Raw genomic sequence first — 12612 nt, forward strand, 5'->3', positions numbered from 1 at the left:
CCATGTCGGGCCTTTATACTATATAACATGGATTCAGTAAACTGTCCCTCCATGTCGGGCCTTTATACTGTATATCAGGGATTCAGTAAACTGTCCCTCTATGTCGGGCCTTTATACTGTATATCAGGGATTCAGTAAACTGTCCCTCCATGTCGGGCCTTTATACTGTATATCAGGGATTCAGTAAACTGTCCCTCCATGTCGGGCCTTTATACTGTATATCATGGATTCAGTAAACTGTCCCTCCATGTCGGGCCTTTATACTGTATATCAGGGATTCAGTAAACTGTCCCTCCATGTCGGGCCTTTATACTGTATATCAGGGATTCAGTAAACTGTCCCTCCATGTCAGGCCTTTATACCGTATATCAGGGATTCAGTAAACTGTCCCTCCATGTCAGGCCTTTATACTGTATATCAGGGATTCAGTAAACTGTCCCTCCATGTCAGGCCTTTATACTATATATCAGGGATTCAGTAAACTGTCCCTCCATGTCGGGCCTTTATACTGTATATCAGGGATTCAGTAAACTGTCCCTCTATGTCGGGCCTTTATACTGTATATCAGGGATTCAGTAAACTGTCCCTCCATGTCGGGCCTTTATACTATATAACATGGATTCAGTAAACTGTCCCTCCATGTCGGGCCTTTATACTGTATATCAGGGATTCAGTAAACTGTCCCTCTATGTCGGGCCTTTATACTGTATATCAGGGATTCAGTAAACAGTCCCTCCATGTCGGGCCTTTATACTGTATATCAGGGATTCAGTAAACTGTCCCTCCATGTCGGGCCTTTATACTGTATATCATGGATTCAGTAAACTGTCCCTCCATGTCGGGCCTTTATACTGTATATCAGGGATTCAGTAAACTGTCCCTCCATGTCGGGCCTTTATACTGTATATCAGGGATTCAGTAAACTGTCCCTCCATGTCAGGCCTTTATACCGTATATCAGGGATTCAGTAAACTGTCCCTCCATGTCAGGCCTTTATACTGTATATCAGGGATTCAGTAAACTGTCCCTCCATGTCGGGCCTTTATACTATATATCAGGGATTCAGTAAACTGTCCCTCCATGTCGGGCCTTTATACTGTATATCAGGGATTCAGTAAACTGTCCCTCCATGTCGGGCCTTTATACTGTATATCAGGGATTCAGTAAACTGTCCCTCCATGTCGGGCCTTTATACTGTATATCAGGGATTCAGTAAACTGTCCCTCCATGTCGGGCCTTTATACTGTATATCAGGGATTCAGTAAACTGTCCCTCCATGTCAGGCCTTTATACTGTATATCAGGGATTCAGTAAACTGTCCCTCCATGTCGGGCCTTTATACTGTATATCAGGGATTCAGTAAACTGTCCCTCCATGTCAGGCCTTTATACTATATAACATGGATTCAGTAAACTGTCCCTCCATGTCGGGCCTTTATACTGTATATCAGGGATTCAGTAAACTGTCCCTCCATGTCGGGCCTTTATACTATATAACATGGATTCAGTAAACTGTCCCTCCATGTCGGGCCTTTATACTGTATATCAGGGATTCAGTAAACTGTCCCTCCATGTCGGGCCTTTATACTGTATATCAGGGATTCAGTAAACTGTCCCTCCATGTCGGGCCTTTATACTGTATATCAGGGATTCAGTAAACTGTCCCTCCATGTCAGGCCTTTATACTATATAACATGGATTCAGTAAACTGTCCCTCCATGTCGGGCCTTTATACTGTATATCAGGGATTCAGTAAACTGTCCCTCCATGTCGGGCCTTTATACTATATAACATGGATTCAGTAAACTGTCCCTCCATGTCGGGCCTTTATACTGTATATCAGGGATTCAGTAAACTGTCCCTCCATGTCGGGCCTTTATACTGTATATCTGGGATTCAGTAAACTGTCCCTCCATGTCGGGCCTTTATACTGTATATAAGGGATTCAGTAAACTGTCCCTCCATGTCGGGCCTTTATACTATATAACATGGATTCAGTAAACTGTCCCTCCATGACAGGCCTTTATACTATATAACATGGATTCAGTAAACTGTCCCTCCATGTCGGGCCTTTATACTGTATATCAGGGATTCAGTAAACTGTCCCTCCATGTCGGGCCTTTATACTATATAACATGGATTCAGTAAACTGTCCCTCCATGTCAGGCCTTTATACCGCATATCAGGGATTCAGTAAACTGTCCCTCCATGTCAGGCCTTTATACTATATATCAGGGATTCAGTAAACTGTCCCTCAATGTCGGGCCTTTATACTATATATCAGGGATTCAGTAAACTGTCCCTCCATGTCAGGCCTTTATACCGTATATCAGGGATTCAGTAAACTGTCCCTCCATGTCAGCCCTTTATACTAGTACTGTATATCAGGGAATCAGAAAGACTGTGATCCCTCCATTGTTCAAGGCATGTTATCAGAATAAAACAAAATACATTTTGATACTCATTATAAGTTAATCATTATCATTAGACACTCATTTCCACTGGTAAATGGAACTGTCTGTTTTTTTTTTTTAAATTTTTGTATTATTTACATAATATAACATTATATGGAGAGCATTAAATATGATTGTCATGCAAAACTGGGCAATTACTGTTCTAACTTTGTTTATTACTCAATAATGGCTGGTATATATCTATAGATTAGTCAATATGAACAGACTGACTCAATATTACCCATTGTCTATTATAGGAAGCCTGATTATTTGTAGTAGATGCATGTTGTTCATAGACCATTAAAGATATAGAAAATTGTCATTTTATTATGTACAAAATGTATACAGCGATGAAACCATAATGGTGGTTTCAGAATCCATGAACAAAAAGATACTTGTTCTGATATAGCTACTTAACACTGGCCATCAGTGATATTATTTGTCCTGTGTTTTAGCACTGACATTTATCCTCTGGGGTCTCTATATACATAGACATTGGAGATGTGTACTTAATGTGTGTGATTGATATCATTATCTTACAGAACATGATGTGTTGATGTCAATGTGTGTATTGCCAATATTTCAAAATAAGATAATTTTTACACTGCTATATCAAAGCTTTAGAGGTATATTGGTTGTGTTTTGTGTCTATACCGTGCTATATCAAAGCTTTAGAGGTATATTGGTTGTGTTTTAAGTCTATACCGTGCTATATCAAAGCTTTAGAGATATATTGGTTGTGTTTTAAGTCTATACCGTGCTATATCAAAGCTTTAGAGGTATATTGGTTGTGTTTTAAGTCTATACCGTGATATCAAAGCTTTAGAGGTATATTGGTTGTGTTTTAAGTCTATACCGTACTATATCAAAGCTTTAGAGGTATATTGGTTGTGTTTTAAGTCTATACCGTGCTATATCAAAGCTTTAGAGGTATATTGGTTGTGTTTTGTGTCTATACGTGCTATATCAAAGCTTTAGAGGTATATTGGTTGTGTTTTAAGTCTATACCGTGCTATATCAAAGCTTTAGAGGTATATTGGTTGTGTTTTAAGTCTATACCGGTTATATACGTTGCATATCCGTGAGAGAGAACCATGTGTGATCAATTAGCTTGTGCTAAATATATCATCTCATTGATTGAAAACAAAGTTGTCTTTATTCAATTAAAAATAAATTGTTCACAAATCTTTTTCTTTATAGGGTGTTTGTTCATATTAGGACTTGAGTCATGAATAAATAGTTAATGAAAAGCAGCCCTTGATCAGAAACTTAGTGAACTATAGCTTAACCAGTTATGTAATTACTCAATATAGGATATCTTATGCAATGTCTGGGTATACCTTCTAAATTACTTTTTTTCTCTGTTTGGCTCGTTTTCCTCAGAAATAGATGTGGTCGGCACTTGTGCTATGAATAATGTAATAGAGATAATGCATGCTTAGGTATACAGAAGGTGGAAGATTAGGTGTAATTTGGTAACGTCTGCTGTATACTTCCTGGCTCTCGGCTCCCCATGTTTGGTGTTCAATACTTCTAACTTGAGATGTAAAGTAGGGTAAGGTCTAAATTGATCCTCGGAGAAACATATTGTAGTAAAAGGCAGTGCATATTTTAGAGGGGTAAGTAAAATGTTGAAAAAGGAATAAAGATAAGAATATGGTGGTACTGTTTTCTCAGTATAGTACAATTCATGTTAATATTTATATAGAGTAGCTGATATTTATATATGGAAAATGGATTGCTGTATAATAAGTTTCTGCTAATATATATATATGAGGCCTGATACAAATATTCAAGGGCATTTTAAGGTATTGTCAGTAGGATTTTATCTGTTCAAGGTCATGACTGTTGAAGTTCTTTTGTTCAAGGTCGTGTCAGAAGTTCATTTTTTTCAAGGTCATGACAGAAGTTCCTTTCTTCAAGGCCATGCCAGATGAAGTACCTTGTACAAGGTCATGTCTGTAAGAATGCCTTGTTCAAGGTCATGTCATAAGGAGTTTCCTATTCAAGATCATGTCAGTTGAAGTATCATTGTTCAAGGTCATATTTGTAGGAGAACCTTTAGCTCGCCAGGATGAAGTCCAGGGGAGCCATTGATATACCCTGGCCCATCATCTGCACCGGTGTGTGTCTGCATCGTTGTCCGTAGACAGCTATGTTAAAAAGTTTTTATAAACAGCTTTAACCTTGGCCACAATATGTTTACTGTATGAGGTAGGGCTTTTATATTTGACGTGTGTTCCTTGTGACAAGGTCTTTTGCATTGGTATTACATTTGCAGACCTACTGACCTTGACCTTGACATTTGACCTACTTTGAAAAGAAGAAAAAATCGGAATTTCAACCCACCTGGTGAGCTATGTTTTCTTCTGACAACTGTTGTTTCAAGGTCATATGTTGTAATATTTGTTCAAGGACAGGTCTTGTAGTTCTTTGTACCATTTCATATTATAGTAGTTCAAGGCCTTTGAAAAATTAAATGAATTCAAATATTGTGCTTCCATGATGGCAGATGACTGATTATGTATGTATTTTTTGTGTGTTTAGGTGATTTAGGGGATTGTAGGGACTGGTCTCAAAAGGAAAGTGATAAAATTAATCTAAAAGTAATAGATGAACTATTTATTTTAAGTCCATTAAATCTCATTATATTTACGTGTACTTGTATAAAGAGAGCATTGTTGCTGATTACTAACAGGCTTTCATTATGAGTTTTGTACCAGCAGACCATGTGTATGATAGCTATATGGCTTTATGAGCTTGCCAAAAAATACATATACTGTACAGTAACTACTTCACAACAAAGAGCTATGTATTGGCCAGAACACACCATCACCCTGCTATTCCCTTGGAGAATGATGGAGATAACAGATCTGCCAAATGTGATATAACAGGTGGGTGTTGTCATAAACCCAGCTCTATACTTTACTGTTGTGGTGATGATGGAAGTGGTTTGGACAGATTAGATGCTATTACATACATCTTCAGACTACTTTGGATTCCTGATGTAATTGCTGTAAACAATAGTGAGCCTGAAATAGAATAAAAAATAAAGTATAGTGAATAAATCTGGCCTGCCCAGCTAAAAAGATAAAAACCCAGTTATTGAAATAAGGAGTTTTGCATTTTTATTTTTCTATGCCCCGTCATGAAAAAGGGGGGTTATATTTAGTGTTACCAATGTCCATCCAGTCCCGATGCTTTGATTCGATCCTCATGGTCACTAAACTGTGTTTTGGGTGTCTAGTGGCAGCGGGGACATTTATGTCTTACAGATTCTTTCTAGTTTTAATTTTTTTATGCCCCACCAACAAAACAGAGGGGGGGGGAGGGGGGGAGAGGCATATATATTGTGTTACCCATGTCCCGTCCCATTGCATCGGGTCCATTTCCATCCCATTCCATCCCATCCTGATGCAATTATATTTGTTTTTACCAAAAAAAAGTTTATTGTTTACATCCAATTATTTGTTTATGTCCAATACATCATATAACAACAGTGTTCATTTTAGGCCGCGCCATCACGCCATTGGCGCTATTTTTTATCACTAGGCGCATAAATTGATGTTTCACGGGGTCCTCGGGCGCAACAAAAAATATGGACCATTCCTTAGCGAAAGTCAAAAATATCTGCCGTATCATCGATCTCCGTTGTTGTTTTGTTGGTTTTCATGCCGAACGCGCCTCGAGTGATACAACGATGTATTTGATTGGTCGATAGAGACATGTAACCTAACGATGATTTTGATTGGTTCGGATCGTTTCTGTAGTAAACATAAAAAAATGTCTTCGGGAAAAAGAAAAACGCCGTGTGATGGGTCCGTGAAAAGTAAAAAACGAACTGTATTACACTATTTTTCGGTGAGTCAACGGTCAGATAATAACAATGACGGAACGATCGATGATTCCACAACGCAATCGGACGGTGCTTCAGTGAAAAATACGGAGCAATCCGACATTGAAATTACTGAATATAAGCCGGTGGACCAAACGGAATCATCGACATCGGGCCGCGTGTTTCAGAGCAAATGGTTTTCTCTCTTCTCATGGGTGACATTTAACGAAGAAAAAAATGTGATGCAGTGTAGTTTGTGTTTAAAGCATCGGAAAGTAAACACTTTGACCGAAGGTACGTCCAATTTCCGTACTAGCACTCTGACTAGGCATGCTGATGGAAAGGATCACAAGGCTGCGGTTTTAGCAGAAAATATGAAATCCGATTTTGTCACAGCAATTAAAAACGTTACAAATGAAAAAGAAAATGCACTGTCGGTAGCTATGAGGTCTGTTTATTGGCTTGCAAAGGAAAACTTACCCCTTCATAAACATTCAAGTTTGATGGAATTTTTGAAAATAAACGACTGTCCAAACATTGACAAACTATCTCAAGGGCATGTTACATACACTTCTGATTCAACAGCTAATGACATGTTGGAAACACTCGCATCATCAATTAGAGGTAACATAAACATGATGTTAACAAAATCACCATTTATCAGTATTTTTGCTGATGAGAGCACAGACATTGGCATGCAGAAGAAACTGGTAGTGTATGCTCGTGTGTTAGACCCGGACACTTATAAGCCCTCTACCCATTTCATTGAAAATGTGAAAATTGCAAATGGAACTGGAAAAGCTGTTGCAGAGGCATTAATATCTTGTTTGGAGGAAAGGGATGTTCCCATGAGTAAAGTTATGGGATTAGGGAGTGATGGGGCAAAAGTCATGACTGGTAAAAAGGAGGGTGTAACTGGTTATTTGATGAGGAAAAACCCAATGATGTTAAATTTCCACTGTATTGCACATAGACTTGCACTTGTCAGTTCTCAAGCAGCAAGTGATGTACCCTACATAAAAGAATTCCAAGAGACACTTACAGGAATGTTTTATTTCTTTAAAGCATCTGCAAATAGGTGTGAGAAGCTGGCATCTATACAATCACTGTTAGAAGAGCCTACATTAAAGGTCAGGGAAGTCCATGAAGTTCGATGGATGTCAATTTACAAAGCAGTTGAGTCAGTATATAGAACACTAGATTCTCTTATCACTTTGTTTGCAAATGAAAAGGATGCAAAGGCTAAGGGATATTCAAGGAAATTGGCCAACCACAAGTTCATTGCAACAACATACATGTTAATGGATATCCTTCCTATCATTACTGAAATGTGCCTAGTGTTCCAAAAAACTGACTTGGATGTTGCGATGGTACAGGTTTCTGTAGACAACTGTATTGCTACACTGGAGAAGTACAAGAACGGAGATACTTTACAGAACACATATCTTGGGCAGCTTAAGGAACACCTGATAGAAACTGATGGTAAAATGTACTTCAAAGGACATCTGATAACAAAGACGCCACAAGATGTAAACAAAAACAGAGTACAATTTATTGAAAGCCTGATCGCCAAGTTGAATGACAGGTTCCCAAAGAAAGACAGTAACATCATGTATGCATATGGTGTCCTTGGATTGAGACCTATCTCATTTCTCAGCAAGTCAGATTTGGAGGCATGGGGTAATGAGAAGATAGAGGTCCTTTGCACACACTTTGGAACCACCCAGCAGCACGGAGAAGGGGAGACTGATCCTATAATTGATACAGAAAAAACTAAACAAGAATGGAACCAGCTGAAACCTCTTGTGCTCAATTCAGGGTATCCCAGGGACAAACTGTCTGTACTGTGGAGTCTTATCAACTCTTACCACAAGGATGATTTCCCCAACTTGTTGACCTTAGCTGGCCTGGCATTGACAGCTCCCATTCACACTGCTGACTGTGAACGTGGCTTTAGTGGACAAAACAGAATCAAAACTAGCTACAGAAACAGGATAAAGCCATCTACAGTTGATGACCTGTTAACTGTATCACTTGAAGGACTGCCAGTTAAAGAGTTTAACTTTAGTGAAAGTGTTAAAATCTGGAAGGCAAAGAAACAAAGAAAAATCTTTTCCTAACTTGAGGTTCCTTGTTATGAAATGAACTAAGCAACTCTGAACTGTTTGATCATACAATAGTGATGCCAACTTTTAAGTTTCTGGATCAGACTGGTCCTTTTGATGAGTTCATTGTTCCTGGATCATAATGATTCATTTCATTGATGTGAAATTGTGTGAATTTTGATGTGAAAGATTAAGAAAAAAAACAACAAAACAAATTATACTGGTAATACTTCATTACTTTTATTAAATGTTTCTTGATGTGATATTGACTGACATTTGAATTTTTGATGTGCATGTGAAGATTTAGAAAAAAAAACAAAAAAACAAACAATTTATAACAGTACTAGTGGTCAGACTAAAATTATTTTTCGTGTAATTTTTACCTTGGCCCTACTTTTTTGGCCAATGACCCCATTTTTTCAACCCAAGGGGGCCCAATGGCCCCCCTTTTCACAAATCTAAAATGAACACTGTAACAACATACTTAAAATGCTGTATAAACCATTAAAAAGACTCATACAGTTGATTCATACAAACCTTAAATTAGAATCCATAACATGCACAGATGGTGGTTGACCTATGTAGAGGTAATTGTAGGGTAGCTAGTTCCCAGTGTAGATAGAAGTGACTTGTCTATTATCTAGGTAACTGTCAATTACTAAAATATATATATAAATATATATCTAATTATGCAGAGATGAGAGTTGTTTTGGTTGTAAATATTAGATAGAACACAAGTTTTTAATACATAATATTTATTTATGACTTTGTGCACTCGTAGCTGCTTTAATATCTTAATTAGTACAGTTAATATCAACCAGGATCTTATATACATTACGATTGAAATTGATGGTAGATTTCATTGTGTCTATTCAATGTTTTACTTAATTAGTATAACATAGGACAAAAGGATGCATACATATTCAAATGAAGTTTAAAATATTTTCTCAGTTAAACATAATGATGCTTAAACTTTCATATTTTCCAAATGATTACACTAAATTCTAGTTTGTTCAAATCAACACCCACATGGGACCAAAAATGGTATCTAAGGTGTCCTGATAATGCTGGTGGTAATTAAAAATAAACCATTAGAGCATTCTTAATCATCATAACTTACATAGGTAGCATACAATCTATTTTGATATGAGATATCATAATGTGATATGTCACGATCCTTTTGGAAAATAAAATTATTAGTATGATCAATAGATTACATATCACTTCGTTGAAATGGGATTCTATTTATCACAATAGAAAATACACTAAGTTAAAACATTCAAACTTATGTCAGTAAAAGTTATGCTTTTTATTACCAAGGCAACGCATTGTGTGTTGTATGCGTGGCCATCATTTATTTATAACATCTCATCAGCTTATAACGTGGCAGAACAGACCAGTAATAATACAGATGGGATAACTGAATTATTATCTAGGATTTGTCAAATATAATTGATTGGTTTATTATGAGAGATTTATGAAGACCCATTGTTCTTGGTTTACTGGAATGGGGAAATTGATAAGGTATTGTTGGTTTGAGGTTGTTCAATAGTAAATTCCTAATTTCTGGCTTTGGACTTTTTATTGGTCTTTTATAAGCTACCTTTATCTTCTTTGTCATATTTAATGTTATAACTTCTTCTTGTGTAAGCAGCATCTCTCTAGGTTTTTTCATTTTGTCAGCATACAACAATAAACTTCTTCTGTAGAATCAGAATATGTTAAAGTAATGTAGTCCATGAACAGCATGTTTATATGATAATATTTCTGAAGAGACCATTCCATTAATAAAAATACAGTTTGAATTCCCCATTGAACTGAAGATGATGATGACTTGGAAACATTCCTCAATACTTTAAATTAGAGGTGGACTTGAGATTAATTTACAATACACATCCGAATATTTGATAGTGGTGATGCATTCTCACCTATTTATAGCTGTTACACACAATATTTTGATGTGGAAAAGTACCAAAAAAGTTAAATTTTTGTTTTCTTTTTAGGAGGATGGAGAGGAGAAGAGAGAACTGACTAATCCTATCAAGAACCGAGGATGTACTGATATTGTTGTCCTCATCATTTTCATCCTCTTCTGGGCAGGCATGGTAGGTGTTTTTATCCACATTTTCTGAATATATTAACCAATTAGATGGTATGAAATTCTGCAATAGAGAGACTGTATGTATATATATATATATCATGATAAGCAGTATAATGCCACAAATAAAATTCAATTTTACTGATCTCAAATGCCCTTTGTCCAACGGCCCACATAATCACATTGGTAACCATATCAAAACTCAAAACATGTTTCTTTTCATTCATGAAATTATACTAGATGACTTCCAGTTGCAATGTTAAGACAGGGGATTGCAGGTTCTCTTTGGTGTCAAAGTTTTTTTTCCAAAATTATTTCTGGAGAGTTGTAGAGGTCAAAGGTCGAGGTGCCCTGTTTGATAAAAAGAAAATATATATATAATTTCCTTAAAGTACAAAAGCTTTCCACCATTAACCTCTCATTTACAAATCTGCAACTTAAGTTATAATGAAATGAAACATAGACAAAGTTGTGTCCTTTTCACAGAAGGTGCCAAAGATCAAATCATAATGCATAAACCAGGCAATATATTGTAAAGGGCAGAACACTGAACCTTCATCATAGATGGATTTGTCAGGATAAGCTTTTGTGTTATGTACGTGGCAAAAGTTATTATTCCTTCCAAAAGAATTAAATGTCTTTTCATTTTACAACACAAATCACCTGAGACAGACAGGTTTAAAAACAATGAAAATATCAATTATCTTCCAAATCAAAAAATTTTGCAGTACCTTTGATACATTTTGTCTCTTGATGACTTTCAGATATATATTGCTGTGTTTTCTGTGATGCACGGTGATGCCTTTCGCCTGGTATATGGCTATGACAGCTTCGGGAACACCTGTGATGAGGATAATACCGGGCGATCCATACCGAACGTCACCTTGTCAGGCATGAACATGAAGAACAGACCGTAAGTTTTATACATCAAATGTACGTTTATCTGCTCCATTTGATAATATGAACATGGAGAATCAAAGACACATTCCTCAGGAAGGACAATATAATGTATCTTCATGTACATTTGCTACATGATCAGACTATGTACATATCTGGAACTTGTAGACAAAGAAATTATCATTTTGTTAGACTAAATATAAAGGTCTATTATATTTATCTTCTAAGAAGCCCAGGGGGCCAACACACAACCTTTGACTCCAAGAGCTGAGTAATAATAGGCTTAGGGCTATTGCTGGACTTCCAAATGCTATGGACTTGTCTGCCTGTTATCAGTGGGAAAGTACTGAGAAATGGCTGAGAGGGTGGTCTGGTTCAAGTGTAAGACATTATTAGATTTATGGTAATTTTTCATTTATATTGAATGCTTGAAGTGTCTGATTTTTTCAGATCGAGAAGGAGGTAGGATTTATAACTCACTGCTTCCTTTTGAAATGTCATGTAGATCTCTATTTGTAACCACAGTTATATCTTCTTCAAACTGTTGTTATCTGATGATGGTGGTTGGATGTGGCATCTTTTACCCCGCTTCAGAACGGGGATGTACTCATAGCTTTTGTTGAATGATGTCAGATTAGTCATGATTGTTTTCTTTAGTGTGTGATGTTACATTCTATTGTGAAATAACCAGCTATAACAACAGTCCTGTAACCTGAGATTATTTGTTTACCACTATTTGTTAGTAGGGTACCTACTAATGCCAGTATTGATATTTGTATGACGTTTCCGTAAATTCCAGTCTATTGTCCATAAAACATTTAGGTTATTGGCTGTCAATTAGGGATATCTATACTCCACAGATAGTATATTGTTACAAGTAAATTAATGAATTAAAAAAAAAATCTTATTGTTATATCCATGGCCCTTGGTTTTATCAATACACTGTTCTAGTAGTTAACAACATGACCAACAGAAAATTTGATTTACGGGTATTCCAAAAGGATACAAACAAAACTTGTCAATGGAAATGTTCTAAATTTAAATATTGAACTGAGTTCAGGTGGCATTCATAAGGAATAATTTATGTCACTGCCATTACTGCATATATTATTCTTTACCTGGGCCATTGTTTCAGATGGGATGAAAATATTATCAGAAACATAGAAAAAATATTATTGATATTAAATTGAATTTACAGAAAAAAAAGGTGATTAAAAATAAATTC

General features: G+C 36.5%; 1 protein-coding gene across 1 annotated transcript in view; it reads left to right on the plus strand.

Moving 5' to 3' along the window:
* The window catches only part of LOC117325710 (choline transporter-like protein 1), a 69620-nt gene that overhangs the window by 29028 nt on the left and 27980 nt on the right, over nt 1-12612 (plus strand). Inside the window, 3 exon segments of the mRNA XM_033882132.1 lie at nt 10396-10497; nt 11255-11403; nt 11838-11849. Of these exon segments, the coding sequence (XP_033738023.1) occupies nt 10396-10497; nt 11255-11403; nt 11838-11849 (263 nt within the window).

This window comes from Pecten maximus, chromosome 4 (assembly GCF_902652985.1).
Source record: "Pecten maximus chromosome 4, xPecMax1.1, whole genome shotgun sequence".
Classification (NCBI taxonomy): Eukaryota; Metazoa; Mollusca; class Bivalvia; order Pectinida; family Pectinidae; genus Pecten; species Pecten maximus.